Source organism: Sturnira hondurensis, unplaced genomic scaffold (assembly GCF_014824575.4).
Source record: "Sturnira hondurensis isolate 20B ecotype Veracruz unplaced genomic scaffold, ASM1482457v3 Scaffold0021354, whole genome shotgun sequence".
In the NCBI taxonomy this organism is placed as follows: domain Eukaryota; kingdom Metazoa; phylum Chordata; class Mammalia; order Chiroptera; family Phyllostomidae; genus Sturnira; species Sturnira hondurensis.
The window spans coordinates 15,231,136-15,246,957 of NW_028093985.1; the positions used below are offsets into that span (position 1 = coordinate 15,231,136).

Genomic DNA, 15,822 nt, shown 5'->3' on the forward strand with positions numbered 1-15,822 from the left:
TTGAGAAGTCATTAGCCAACCTTATTGGGACCCCCTTGTATGTTACTTCCTTTTTCTCCCTTGCTGCCTTTAGGATTCTCTCTTTGTCCTGGAGTTTTGCTATTTTAATGATGATGTGTCTTGCAGTAGGCCTCTTTGGGTTCCACCTGCCTGGGACTCTCTGCGATTCCTGGATTCGTGTGACTTTCTCTCCCCTCATCTTAGGAAAATTTTCTGTTATCACTCTTTCAAGTAGGTTTTCTATCCCTTGTTCTTCTTCTTCCCCTTCTGGTATTCCTATTTTTCGGATATTATTATGTTTCATATTGTCTTGCATTTCTCTTAGACTCTCCTCATTTTTTCTGATTCTCTTTTCCATCACCTCGTCCATCTGGGAGATTCTTTCCACCCTGTCTTCGAGCTCGCTTATGCGGTCCTCCGCCTCATCAATCCTACTCTTCATACCTTCTACTGTGTTCTTCAGTTCAGAAATTGTATTTTTCATTTCCTCTTGGCCTTTGCTGATGGTTTCTATTTCCTTTTTCATGCTAGTATAGTTTGCGGAGAGTTCATTGTAGCTCCCCTGTAGTTTCTGGTAGCTCGTTGTAAGCTCTTTAAATTTCCTGATAACCAGTGCTTTGAATTCCACATCTGATAGTTGACTTGCCTCTATTTCATCTAACATTATTTCTGATGCTTCCTCCTTTTCTTTCATTTGGGGATTGTTTCTTTGTCTCCCCATTGTTTGTGCTGCTCTTCTCGTTGGCCTCAGCTTCTTAGATTGATCTGTTCTGGGACCCTGAGTTTATAGCGTGAACTTCTGTGGAGGATACCTGTGGAATTCAGTGGTGCAGTCTCCTGTAGGTATCTTGGTCTTCTCTGCTCCCACTAGTCCTCCGGTTTGTGTCCAGCGAGTCAAACCGTCTGGTCTCACTAACTGCAGCAGCCTGAGGGGCTGTTATTGTGGCTCTTCTCGTGCCTTGGTACACTCAACTGGTCTTGCCAGTATCCCCCAAGATCCAGACTGGCGCCTCTCACCCGCGCCCTACTGAGAGCGGATTTTCTCCCAGGCTTCCCAGCCCTGGTCTGACATGAGGGTGCGTGCTCCCAGCCTGGCTTTCTTGTTCTCGTAGGCTTGGGTGTGGACCTTTTCCTGTGTTGTGGCTGAATACACAGGGCAACTCACAATTCTCCTAAACCAACAGCAACAGCCTGGCTGCCTGTGTTCCCCTGTCTGCGCCGGCTGAGTAGGGGTGAAGCTGGCGACTGGCTCTCTTCCAGGGGCCCAGCCAGCAGCCAGAGACTCCCCAAATTTGTTCGCCAGCCGGTGCAGGTCCTGTGCCACAGGGATCACCTGGGCGACTCTCAATTCCCCAAGCCGAGGGTCGGCACAGACCCCGCCCCGCCGGAAAAGCACAGGAGACTGGCAGTTCCCCAAGTAGACGGCCTGCCCGGGGGCCCCTTGGGGGCCGGGAAGGCGCGCACGGCTGAAGGAGCAGGCGCCGGCGATGGCGCGGGTCCCTCGGGGGCCAGGAAGGTGCGGGCGACCAGTGGTTGACGAAACCGGGGGCCCGGAAGGCGCGTGGGACCGGTGGTCAACAAAGCCGGGGGGCCAGGAAGGCGCGCACGGCCGAAGGAGCAGGCGCCGTTGATGGCGCAGGTCGCCTGGGGCGGGAGGGTGTGCGCCACCCCCAGTCCACGAAACCGGGGGCCCGGAAGGCGCTCGCAGCGGAAGGAGCAGGCGCCAGCCATGGCTCGGGCCACTCGGGTACCGGGAAGGTGCGCACAACTTGCAGCCGGTCAAGCTGAAGATCAGTGCTTGACTCACAGTGTCTCCTAGTCTGCGCCAGCTGAGCAGGGATGGAGCTGGTCTGTGCCAGCTGAGTAGGGATGGATCTCGAAACTGACCCACTTCTGGAGGCCTTGCCAGCAGCCCAAGACCCCCCAGGACTGCTCGAGGGCAGACACAGGCCCCTCGAAGGAGGGAATGCTCTGGCAACTCTCAGTTCTCCCAAGCCAGCAACCTGACTCCACGAGTTATCGGAGCTTGCTTCCGAATGCTCACTCCTCTCTCTGCCACTACTGGCAGGTGTTTTCCAACCTGCGCCCTGCCAGATGGGGGTGGTGCCGAGAGACGGTGTTGCCTACCCTCGGCTCTCAGAGACCTGGGCGGCCGGCCAGGGCCCTGGCTCGGCCTGGCAGGGGCCCCACCACCACCACTGCGCTGCTCTCTCGTACCTTGTTGATCTGTGGTCGTCTTCTCTCCTCAACCTCTGGTCATTCAGTGTCTGCTACAGTCTCTGGAGTCCTGCCTTCTTATATGCTGGGTCCCAGTTTGGCATCTGCTGTGCTCTTCCGCAGATCAGCCAGGTCCTTCTCCGGTGTGTGGAGAGAAGCGAAATCCTTTGTCCTACTCCGCTGCCATCTTCCCCCACCCTGGTTTTCTGGTTTTGAGCAGGACATGCATATTAAAATGGCACATAGTTTGATCTTTTCCCAATAGGATAAGATCATCTCTTTGTAAAGTACTACCTTAGGAGAGAAAGGTTTGTAGATCACTCTGTATTTTACACTCTCCATCTAGTTCTTTTTTAAAAAAATATATTTTATTGATTATGCTATTACAGTGGTCTCATTTCCCCACCTTCATTCCCCTCCACCTTGCACACCCCCTCCCACCCACATTCCCCCCCTTTAGTTCAGGTCCATGTGTCATAAGTTCTTTAGCTTCTAAATTTCCTATACTATTCTTGCCCTCCCCTGTCTATTTTCTACTTACTGTCTATGCTATTTATTCTCTGTACCTTTTCCCCCTCTTTCCTCTTCACACGTCTGTCTTGCTAACCCTCCATGTGATCTCCATTTCTGTGATTCTGCCTGTTTTCATCTGGTTTATCTGCAAGCGAATGTGTGACCTCAGTCAGCCAGCTACCTCTGCGCCTCACTGGGCCTGCTCATTGCCACCCCACGTCTTGGGTCTGCCAGCCGCTGCCCGTGCACCCACATTGCCAGCCACCACTTTTTCCTCCCACGCCCCCTCTCTGCCAGGTGCCGACTCTATCCCTCTTACCAACTGGATGAATGGTTGTTGGACTTCTGTACAGTTCCATTTTCTGTCAGTTTTTTTGGTTGTTTCTAAATTTTCTTAATTTTGGTTGTGCGAGGTGGCACAGTGTGTCTACCTATGCCTCCATCTTGACTGGAAGTTCCCACCCAGTTCTTCGGTCACCAGGCTGGTGTGTTTCAGTCACCAGGCTGGTACGTTTCACAAACAGCTGAATAGCAGCTTCACTGCTCTTGTACACACAGCTCTGACATGCGCATGTCAGCATTCTAAGGACTAATTTTGTAGCTAAGGTATACAGTCAGAGCCCCTAGTTCATAGTACACAGTAAATGAAATGGGTGGGGGTGATTCACTGCATCCCATAAATTACAGATTTTTCTGAATACATTGAATAAGCTCTGAGGCAGGAAGTATACATTTTCCTGGAAACTCTTACAAAATTTTTTTAAAATTACAAATATTATAAAATAGATATAAGGAACTATGGGGAACAACTTGAATGAAAAATATTAAAAATCCCCAAAATGCAAATATGGAATTAAGATGTGTTTGAGAAGGAATAAACAGCAGAATACAAACTGTAGAAGATTAATCAGTGATGCATAGGACAGTGGAGTTGTTTTATCAGCATACAGAGGAAAAGGTAGAAAAGATAAAGATAAAAATGATACCTGTCATGGTTGTCTCCAAGTATTAATCTAGTTGTCCTTTTTATATTTGCTTTCCTGTGTTCCTTCTCTTCCAGCCTACACTGAAAACATAAAAGACATTAAAAAAATTTACTGAGTTCAGTGTAAGGTGAGAGAGGCAAGATCAATGCCTGTGGAAGGATTGAGAGGGATAAGGGGCAGAGTCAAAATGGGTAGTAAAAAAATAACTTTTGTAGGTGGTAAATCTATGATCTTTGTCTTTTACAAACTATAGAAATGATCCCTGAAAGTATAGTCTTAATCTTTGTCTTTTAAATGGTCTTGTGACCATTTGGCTCTCTTTAATAAATTGGACTTTCAGTGATTGAAAATGTTTAGTAAATGTAGAAGTTGTGTTAAATTTTTTCTCCTTTTTGCTATTGCAACCCTGAATAACATTTATAGTCAGAACTAATTTTTATGTGATAATTCTCTTTAAAACCCCTAATTCTAGGGGACAAAAAGGACATACTTTTAAAAATGCTTATGGACAGAAACCTTATCCCACTAATGAGAACATTCCAAACGTGACTTTAGTCAATCTGGAGAATTAATTTCTGTTATCTGATGTAGACCGAGTCCCAGAAGACCATTATATTGCACACGCTTCAAGACACCGTGTTGGAGAAGGACAGGCGTTTCACCATCCAACTTGTGTCAGTCGATGAGGCAGAAATATCTCCAGTGAAAGGTAAGAGAAGCTCACATTTTTTTTGGAAATTGAAAAGTAGGTGAAAGACAAATACCATATGATATCACTGTTAACAGGAATCTAAACAACAAAACAAACAAGCAAGCAAAATATGACCAATGACACTCAAATATGGAACAGGCTGACAGGGTCCAGAGGGGAAAGGGGAGAGAATCATAGGGAAAAGGGGGAAGGACTCACATGAACAAGTATAAAGGATAACATGGACAATAACTAAGGTGGGGGCGGAAATGGGAGGGAGGTGGGGAGCACTGGGGGGGGGGGCAGGGCAGGGAATATAAAAGAGAAAACTGTACTTGAATAAGAATTAAATAAAAAAAACAGAACTTACAAAAATAAAAAAAATAAATAAATAAAAAAGAAAAGTAGGTTCTCAGAAAAATGTAACCAAATGATAAATAGTACTAAAATAGGTAACATTAGGTTTTATAATGACTAAAATGTTTGTTAAAACATAAAGATGCAATTTTTCCACCAACATATTACTGCTAAGGAATTTTTAAAAGTAAAATTGTAGTACCCAGTGTTAGTAAGGTCATATGTCAAAGCTTTTATACAACCCAATCGTGTGATTTTTTTAAAAAATAAGTGTTTCTTTTAGCAATATTTATGCAATAAAATATGGAAGCTTCCTAAATGATCCACTTAACCAGGTAGGAGATGGATTAAATAATACTATGAAACTATTCAACAGAATATGGCATAAAAGGCCATAATTACATTAAAAATTAAGAATACTTAATTACATGGTTGATTGGCATATTAATAAACCAGGCTTCATAACAACAGGTTCAGTGTAATCCCATTTTTCTTGTGTGCTTTTTGATTACCTATATTTTCTATATATGATACTGATCACATATTACTTTTGTAACAAAATATTATTTAAAAAACATGTGTTATTATGTTTATTCTGGCCTATTTATACCTATTTTCATCAGATAGTAATTACATAGACATTTTGACATTTCAGAAACAGTAACCATAGTTCTTATCTATTTATGGTCCATGTTAAAGTTGGTCTTGTAGATTTGAAGAGAAAGGATTAATGGTCCTGAATGGTTTCATTGTGGTACAGAGTAATAACCATAAAAAATGGCCCAGCAACTTTGACGTAAAAGCTTAGTTGCATATCCTTTCTTGCCATTAAGAACTCCATCCTTTGTAAGGGTCTGTGTCTAAAAAAGCAGAATTCCATGGTCAAGGAAATTCTCAGAATTGTCGAGTTCCACCCTATGTACCTAGGGTAGCTTAATTTTCAGTGGATCAGGGTAAATCATTTATTAATATAAACAAGTTCATAGTGTATTTCTGACTGTGACATATTTGCAAAAATCAAGCCACTATTGGTTTTATTAATCTGTTGCTAAAGAAAGCAAGAGCTCAGTAATCCAGTCCTTGATTTCATGAAACCTTGTGTGCTTCCACAAACAATTTTCTTCAAGTTACTGCTCAATTATACTATATATGTCAAATTACTGACTATGGTTTTTATTTCTATTTTAGTAGGACTATTTGACACATTTTTAATAAATGCTTATAAGTAATTAATAGTCAGAAAATTAAAAATGAAAGGTAGCTTAAAGAAATCTTGGCCCTGGCTGGTGTAGCTCAGTGGATTGAACACAGGCCTGCGAACCAGAGGATCACAGTTCGATTCCCAGTCAGGGCACATGCCTGCCTGGGTTGCAGGCTGGTTCCCTGCAGGTGAGCCTCCAGCAGGGGATGCACGAAAGGCAACCATACATTGATGTTTCTCTCCCTCTCTCCTTACCCTCTAAAGATAAATAAATAAGTAAAATCTTAAAAAAAAAAAAAGAAATCTTGCTTTTGCCCCAGAGCCAATAGACACAGCCAGAAAGCCATTAGCAATGATCTGCAAAATGATTATTGTAGAAGTGAATGAATGCAGAATGGTAGAGTAGACTGCTTGCTTATCATAGGAGTGATAGTGGAATTATTGCCCATGTTCATTAAACTGTGATCTTGGAAGAGTTATTTGCTAAGTCTCCTCAATGCATCAATGTGCTCAAATGTCTTCATTTGTAAAATGAGCATATTAGTACCTAACTTATGTGATTACCATTAGGATTAACTCCTAAGACTGGTATAGGTAAAGCACTTAGAACATTGCAGGTGTGTACTAAGGGAATACATGTGTTTGCTATGTAAGCTGTATGTACATCATCTTCAACTTAGGTAGTGCATCAATAATCATTCGGGGAGATAAGGGAGCTTCAGGAGAAGTTGGGATAGCTCAATCGTCTAGACACATCCTCATTGGGGAGCCCTCAGCAAAATATAATGGGACCGCTATCATCAGGTAAGGATGACATCATTTTTTTTGCCTAGGTTGGGGTTTTAAAGTTTGGTGTAAATAATTAGCATTTTTATGCTTTACATACATTGTTCTCAACACATACATGTTCTTCAAGCATTGTTAATTTATATGTTCATAACATTCTGTGGAGAGTAGAACACATTTTTTTGGTACAAATGGAAGGCATATTCTAATGGTTAGAGCAGAGGAGTCAAACTCATTTTCACTGGGGGCCACATCAGTCTCACGCTTACCTTCAAAGGGCCGAATGTAATTTTAGGACTGTGTAAATGTAACTACTCCTTAAAAGCTAAGTGAGAGCTCGGTGCTGCTGCTGGGTAGAAACAAGGTGCTGGGCTGGATGAAATATGGTGGAGGGCCAGACTTGGCCCATGGGCCTTGTGTTCTAACCTATGTTGAAGTCAGATTTTGAAGAGCTTTCTGGCTGTTTCTTGGGTAATTTGCACAACCCATGCTGTAGAAAGCACATCGTGCTGACATCAGATCTGTGCTTTTGGCCCTGTCACCGGCCACATGTGCCTCATCTCTGTAAGCTCGTGTGTCTTAGCTACAAGTCATTCCTTAGGAAATCATTTGAATCAACCATTATATGATTCTAGGTGTCCTAAAGTTATCGCCATCGTATAACTATGTGATGGTCATAGGCGACTTTGTTTACAGTAGTTCTTTTCGTAAAGAGCGGGATAGCAGCTAACAGTGACATAGCTGCATTTCGATTAAAATGTTCCTTTTTTGGTACTTTTTTCATTAGCATTGCATGTGCAAATGTTTCCTGTTCGAGAACTTGGTGAAGCTATTAACATTTTGTACCTTATGTATTAAGTGAAAATCTATAAAGAGCTGTTTTTTTATTCTTTTAGACCTTGTACTTTCAGTATTTAACTTTTGCTGGTATTCTTGTCAAGCAGATTTGCATGAGTTCAGTACCCTGAGTATTACTATCTTGGAATTTTAAGACTTTCCTTTGGTTTATAGTTGATAGATAAGGTTATTTAAATGCATAATGTTTCTGGGACACATGAAAATTGTTTATTGTTGAAAGCCACAGCAAGTATCTATGAAGAGTTCCTTCAATACAAATGTATGGAATATGCATATGTGTTGTTGTAGCCTCGTTCGTGGCCCATCGATTTGGGAAGAGGTCACAGTGTACTGGAGGATAGTGCCCCCGTCTGTGGGGGAGTTTGCTGAAACATCAGGAAAACTGACAATGAGAGAAGGACAGTCTGCGGCGATTGTAGTGATCCAGGTATTAGTGTTACTGGTTGCTGACAGGGGTGTCCAACCCTTGGCCAATGGGCCTCATGAGGCCCAAGATAGCTATCAATGTGGCCCAAAACAAAACTAAATTTACATAAAACATTATGAGATTTTTTTGTGATTATGTACTGCAATGTGTTTAATATGTCTTCTTCCAGTGTGGTCCAGAGACTCCAAGAGGTTGGACACCCACCCCTGTATGACCTTTGCTCTGTGGGGCGGGGGGTGGTGAGGTGGTGGGTGGGGTGGTGGGAGATGGTTAACATCCCACATTTGTTGTTGTTGCTTATATGATAGATATTTTTCTCTTTAAATGTTGAGGATTCTGCTGCTGATGGCCCCTTCGGTCCTTCCGTAGGCTTTGAATGATGACATTCCTGAGGAGAAGCGTTTCTATGAGTTTCAGCTCACTGGGATCAGTGAGGGGGGAGTGCTGAGTGACGCCAGCAGCACTGCCAATGTCACCGTGGTGGCCAGTGACCTTCCCTATGGCCGGTTCGCCTTTTCACATGAGCAACTCCAAGTATCAGAAGAAGTACAATGGGTAGAGTGTGAATGCTTACAATCTGAAATGCTATTTTTTTTTATTTTTATGTTGTAGCAATCTTTAAAATGTGTTTCCTTGTTCTTTCTTATTCCAAAGTTTTCACACACCGATTTGCTGCTATTATTTTCATATATGATTTATATGCTTTCAGAAATTTATAATTTCAACAGAGTGCTGGTAAATAGAACTAGAAGCAGTAAAATTGAGTGTTATCCAGTGGGTTAGATGTCAACCAAGTCAAAGAACAAACCTCTCCTTCCCGTAGGTGAACATCACAGTCATCCGTTCGGGTGGATCCTTGCGCCCTGTGAGGCTCTGGTATGAGACACTGAGTGGGAGTGCCGAGGCGGGCGTGGACTTTATTCCTGCACCAGGCGCACTCCTCTTTGAAACGCGCGAGATGGCGAAAAGCGTGCAAATTGAAATCCTTGATGATGACCTTCCTGAAGGCCCTGAGGAATTTTCTCTAGTACTTACAAAAGTGGAACTCCTTGGAAGGTAAAGTAAAAAAGGAAGGTAGGAAAAGAAAACAAAACAGAAAGGGAGAAAGAAAAAGTAAGTGCTAGGTTACTTTTGTGTAGGGATTAATATAGAACTGTGAAATTGTTCCCTCTCTTCTCTTTCATAGATTTACATGACATTAGAACAGTGTGCGGTAGGAGATTATGACAGACTGCCACACTATGCATTGTCCTAAAATGCATGATTTCCCCCCTGAAAGTTGAAAGTATGTGTTTCTCTTGTGTGCAGTCACTCTGGGCAGCCAGAAAATTGAACATGGCATGGGCAAGAGTAATTCGCTGAGGACATAAAGTAACTGTTCTCTAGGTCAAAGATCAGCTGGCCCGGGGTTGGGCGATTTGTTTCCCCCTATTTCTGTCTCTGTACCTGTGAACGGGCTGGAGTGAGAGATTTCTTTTTGCCATCAGTGAAGGCTGTGTTGTGTTCTCCGTGGGTGAATGAGGTTGATGCCTGCCCAGAGGCAGTGTTATAGGAGGTTAAAAAAATTTGAATCCAAGGGGGTCATTAATGTGCACTACGTTCCCACTGAAGGTCAAGAATGAACCACGTGGAGGCCCTCTCATTCCCTGATTTAGTGGGAGGGCCGCAGTTAACAAGGGTGGGAAGCAGCGTTAGCATGCAGAAGTGCTCACAGGCCGAGCAGCCCAAGGAGCCCCTCCATGCTGACAGCTTTCACCAAACCTTCCCCTAGAGTGATGTTTGCGTTTATATTACTTCTAAAGGAAGTTTTCTTGTGCATGAAAGTGGTTTTGCATTTTTTTTATTTTTTATTTATTTATCTTTAGAGGGGAAGGGAAGGAGAGAGGGAGAGAAACATCAATGTATGGTTGCCTCTGGTGTGTCCCCTGCCGGGAACTGGCCTGCAACCCAGGCATGTGCCCTGACTGGGAATCGAACCTCGATACTCTGGTCCACAGGCCCGCACTCAATCCACTGAGCTACACCAGCCAGGGCTGGTTTTGCATTTTATATAAATTCTGTGCTCTAAAAGTTTTTTTAAACTAAAATATTTCCAAAAGTGACTCAGGTGGAGTGTATTATCATTCCACCTGGAAAAACAGGTTGTGGGATTGCATACACTTCAGATCTTAAATTTCCCAGAGATGATTCTGTGTCTGGTGATGGGAATGAATTTGTACTCATTTTAAGTGTGTTAAAAATTTGACTGGGTTACTCACTATTTAAATAGGTAAAATTTGGTAAAAGTAGCTCAAGTATGAGATCATATCAGTGTTACTGACTAAGAAGGGCTTGAAGCAGTCACCCTCTCTGTACTACCCTTTAAAAAAAGCAATTTTTACATAAGTTTGATTCTGGGGAAACAAGTTTTACCTTACAGATACATTTGTATTCTTCCTTTGATCTGAAAAGTATTGTAAACCCATTTTGCCTGCTTGCTATAAAATTACTGCTGATCTACAATCCATCTCAGACTACTGATAACAGTTACTCTTATCATTTAATATTTTAATTCCCTTTTTCTAATTTTGCCTTACAGATAATCTTATTAAACAGCTTTCCACCTTTTGAAACTAGATGGGGTAAAAATATCAAGAACATAGAATTTGGAAGTTGAAGGAAGGACTAAAATGGCTCAGTGCCATTTTTTTTAGCTTCGGGGATTAAAGTGGTATAAAACTCTGGAAGTCAGAACTTTTCTTAAATGGGAGTAATATCAACCTAAAAAAAAAATCCTTCCTTTGCATCAATATGTCATTAGACAAGAAAACTACCATCTCTATTGAAGAACAGAGGCATGGATTGTAATTGTTTTCCGCAGATATTAAAATATTTTCTTGAATCTTGAAGGTTTAGCTTGAAATTTCATCTGTGTCACACACTCACTGTTTCCCTGAAGTAACCATCTCAACCTTGCACTCCCATTTTCCAGCCCCGGGGGTCTCCGTCTTCCAGGGCAGCATAGTGGAACGCACGTTACCGTTTAGGTCCGTTACTGTGGCCTGTGTTCAGCGGTGCCTTCCTAGCCCCAGAGTTTCATGTTACAGCAACTTCTTCCCAACTCCCTCATAGTTGTAGTATCTCCCCATTGCCCAAGTGTGATAACTTCATATTAGTTTGGATTGCGTGCAGGCAGCGATAACTGCGAGCAGCACAGAAACCTGTTTCAAACAGCATTGCAGGGGGGAGAAGGAGTATTTTAGTGTTGGGAACTTTAAAAAGTATTAAAATGCATAATAGGACTAAGTAATAGGAGCTAAGAGGACCATTGGATTCATGCTAAGAAATTATGTACTCATTTATTTTATTTTTTATGACTTTGCAAGAGGCTATGATTTTACCATCCAAGAAAATGGACTTCAAGTAGATCAGCCTCCTGAAATAGGAAACATCTCCACTGTCCGAATCATAATAATGAAAAATGATAACGCAGAGGGCATCATTGAATTTGACCCAAGGTATACTGCCTTCGAAGGTAGGTTCAGTAACCTTATTTTAAATTTACCACCAATTTCTGAATCACAAGGTACCTGAGCTAGACATTATCAGTTTGAATTCTCATTCATAGTTTTTCTGTATTTGGGGTGTGGGTGTGTATATATGCACCTGTACATATGTACCTTTATATGTATATGCACACACACACACACATATATACACATGCACATGTATACCTTCACATGAATTTGTTTATACCCTAATGTATTTATATATTTATTTAAAAATAAACTTTGGGTTACCTTTGAGCAACCTTGAACCTTCATTACTTATATGTGCTAAAGCTGAATAGTTAGGAACAAGGCAACTTAGAAAAATTATGTTTAACCTTAGGATTATTGAAATATTCGTATTTTAAACATTTTTATGACTATATTTTGAACTTGTACAATACCTCATTATCTTTGTGATTGGAAATCAGTGACTATCCACTTTCTAATAAAGTGTCACTTATTTGTATGTGGCACATGGAGGAAGATTGCCTATGCTGATGATTATATAGGCTATTTAAATTCTTAATTATACTGTTCGCTGGAACTTTCAATCTGTGACAAATTTTATTCCTCCTGAAAAACAAGTCATGAAGTTTTCAAGTCATATTTTAAAGCGATAAATGAACTACAGACAAACTGAGTACTTGCGCTGTGCCATTATATGTAGTTGCCATGCTTAATTTGACCGCGTCTTACAAAAGTGAGTAGCTGTGCCTGGCACCCCAGCTAAGCGGAAATGCCTGTTACAGTGGAGGAGGATGTCGGGCTGATCGTGATCCCAGTGGTGAGGCTGCATGGAACGCACGGCCAGGTGACAGCTGACTTCATCTCTCAGAGCTCCTCCGCGGTGCCCGGTGGCATCAATTATATCCTGCATGGTGACTCCGTCACGTTTCAGCATGGGCAGAGCTTAAGTTTCATAAATGTCTCCATCATTGATGACAATGAAAGGTAACTATTTAGTGATATCAGAAATACCGAAGCCCCCCCCTTCTCCACAGGGAGTATAGTCTAAGCCCCCCAGGGGATGCCTGAAACTGCAGATAGTACTGAACCCTATGTATGCTATGTTTTTTCCTACACACCTATGACAAAGTTTAATTTATAAATTAGGCACAGTAAGAGATTAACAGCACAGTAACTAATGATAAAGTAGAATAATTATAACAGTATACTATAAAACATGTCTTAATTATATTCTACATATCCTTCCTCATACGATGATGCGAGGTGGTGACGCCATCATGTTGAGATGGAGTGAGGCGAATAACTTAGGCCCTGTGATGTAAGCTCCTGTGAGGGTTACTGGAACAAAACACTGTGGTACTGAGACAGTCGATCTGATAACCCGCATGACTACTAAGTGACTGAAAGTGGGTGGCTTATTCATGCACTGGACAAAGGGGTCATTGGTGTCACAGTTGGGAGGGACCTGGTCAGTGGGAGATTTCATCATGCTGCTTAGCATGGTGTGAAATTTAACTCACAAGTGCTATTTCTGGAATTTTTCATTTAGTATTTTCGTACCTCCCTTGGCTGGAGGTAACTGAAACCGCCCAAAGCGAAACTGCAAATGACGGGAGGCTGCTGTAGTACGGGTGTACAGAAAACACACAGAGTGGGTTCCAGCCTTGACCTATGCTTTGTAGTGTTAGTAGAGTTTTAGATTATATATATGGCCGTGAGGAACAGGTGATAAATGGGGGGAGGGTGCACTGGGGCAGAGAGGGATTGGGAGACCATTGTGATTGCATGCTGCTTTTTTCAAATACAGGCATAATTTTTTTTTTACCTTAGACTTGAAAAACCTAATCAGAATTTAGAAACATTCTGAAATTTACTTCTTCAATGCATAAAGCAATTAAAAAGAGCAGAAGAAAGGCTAATGACCAGCCCAGGTTATACAATATTGAAGTTGATCATTTCTGCCTTTAGCTGAACACTCTCTTCTTCTCACTTTGTGTGTGACTACTGTGCCTTGAATATGTATGACCAATTAGGGAAATGAGTAGTTATTTGGATTTTAGAGGCATTTTAATGTATTTAGACTCACAGAATTGCTCCTTTCAATGCAGTAAATTTGCAGAGCCCATTGAAATTCTGCTCATTGGAGCTACTGGAGGAGCGGTCCTTGGGCGCCACCTAGTGAGCAGAATCACGATCGCCAGAAGTGACTCTCCCTTTGGCGTTGTAAGATTTCTTAATGAAAGCAGAATATCTCTGCCTAATCCCAATTCCACAATGATTTTAATTTTGGTGCTGGAGCGCACTGGAGGACTTTTAGGAGAGATACAGGTATAGTATATTATTCCCATGGTTTTAAAATAATTTTTGATATTTCAGTTTGCCATTGGATTTTCTTATTTCTCAAGTATATTCATTTATTCACAATCAATAATATTTATTATTTACCTAGTAGATATAAAATAGGTCCTGAGTTCTGTGAGGAACATAAAAATATATGAAGCATACAGCTTCCTCAGCATATAGCTATCCTCAGGGAATTCTTGAGAGCACTTTAAAAATTAAATGGTGCATTCTGGCAGAATGCATTAATTTAGCTAGTATTTGTTGAGTGCTTTCCCTGTTGTGAGCACTGAGAACACTGGTGAACACAACGGACCTTGTCTCTGTTCTCAAAGTTTTTTGAACAATACACAAATAAATAAAAGGAAGATGATTGGATAACACTAAGTGCTTGTTAGAATATAAAATCAAGAGACACAATCACGAGTGCCCTGCTGGCTACTCTTGATTGGATGGTGAGGGTGTGATATTCAAATGGAAAGCTGGATGATGAGAAACAGGTGGTCATGTCACTGTTCATCGTTAGAGGGATGAGTGTTTGGGGAGAGGGAAGGCTAGCGCAGGTCCACTAGCCTGGCACTGAGGTCCGGAGAGGTCCGTGTTGTGAGCAGCTTGGAGGTACGGGGATCATACATAGCACAGGACAGATCATGGGCTTAGTACGTGCTTGATCAAGAGAACCTCCTAAAACAGGTTAAAGATTTTATGCTGAGTGCAAATAGGATGCCATTAGAAAGTTTGAAGCAGGGCAGTAATGTCGATGTTACTGGGTTGTCATTTTAAATAGCTCCCTCAGGTCAATAGTGAGGAAAATGACTGTGAAGAAGCCAGATTAGAAGCAGGATGGGTAGTGAAGAGGCTGTTGTCCTCTAGTGTCCAGGGGCAAAGCTGTTGGTGCAGACCAGGGTGGAGATGGAGATGGCGAGAAGTGGATAGACATTGAATATGTTTTGGAAGAAAAACTCATTGGATTAATGGAGGCCCAGGGGAAGAGAAGAATCAAGGATAACTGCTAGAATGTTAGTTTCAGCAACTGGGTATATGAGAGTGCTGCTCACTGAAGTACAGAAGCTTGGGAGAGAATCAAGAGTTCAGTTTGGCCAGGTTCATTTGAGATAGCTACAAGATACCTCATGGGGAGGGGCCAGGTAGTAGGGGGCTGTGCAAGTGCAAGTTGTCGGGGAGAGGGTAGGGAAGGTCTTGACCCAAATGCAGACATTCGAAAGTATGAGGCCTGAGGAGTGCTGAAAGAAATGTAACGGATGCAGACCTGAGCCCCGGACTCTCAGCATTTAGGGATCGGAGGAAGGAGAGCCAATGAAGAAGACTGAGAAGTAAAGGAAGAGAAAACTAGGAAGACTTTAATCCTATGGGCATAATATAAGTCAAGAGATACAGGGGGACAATGTTTTAAGAAAAAGGAGGTGATCAGTTGTGAACAATGCTGATGAAAGAGAAAAGAAGCAAAGAGAAGTGCTCAGTTTTCTTTCTTCATGGATATTGAAAAACATACAATTTTAAATTATAGGAACTTTTAAAAATGCATTTATTAGATTATAAAAACTTTATTTCTTAATACAGGTAATGAAAATTTCTGTTCATTTTACACTAGGAATTTATTGAAATATAGTTAGAAAGGGTTGCACACACAGCAGACTTCTCACATGGTTTTATTATTTAAATAGGTTTTGATTGACAGGACCTGTGCACACAGCAGGGCAGTGTGTCCTCATGTATTTAGCTATTTTGTATTTCTCTAATATATACTTTTGAATATGTACTTTTATATTTTCCTTACCCTGTGATGGTGAAAAACGACCAGGTATTCATATTTCTCTTTTCTTGTCAGACATTGTCATTCATGAAAACTGATATTCTATAGTTACGCAAATATCAGTGATTAAAAATTTGAGTTGATATTAGGAGTGTTTTGTAAATATTCTAGAAAA

At 41.7% G+C, this 15,822-nt stretch overlaps 1 protein-coding gene across 1 annotated transcript in view; it reads left to right on the plus strand.

Moving 5' to 3' along the window:
• ADGRV1 (adhesion G protein-coupled receptor V1) overlaps nucleotides 1–15,822 on the plus strand; it is a 508,576-nt gene that overhangs the window by 175,849 nt on the left and 316,905 nt on the right. Inside the window, exons 60-67 of the mRNA XM_037032075.1 lie at nucleotides 4,308–4,425; nucleotides 6,646–6,769; nucleotides 7,898–8,036; nucleotides 8,406–8,591; nucleotides 8,860–9,092; nucleotides 11,402–11,550; nucleotides 12,316–12,517; nucleotides 13,642–13,861. Coding sequence (XP_036887970.1) covers nucleotides 4,308–4,425; nucleotides 6,646–6,769; nucleotides 7,898–8,036; nucleotides 8,406–8,591; nucleotides 8,860–9,092; nucleotides 11,402–11,550; nucleotides 12,316–12,517; nucleotides 13,642–13,861 — 1,371 coding nt within the window. The remainder of the gene's footprint in view (nucleotides 1–4,307; nucleotides 4,426–6,645; nucleotides 6,770–7,897; nucleotides 8,037–8,405; nucleotides 8,592–8,859; nucleotides 9,093–11,401; nucleotides 11,551–12,315; nucleotides 12,518–13,641; nucleotides 13,862–15,822) is intronic.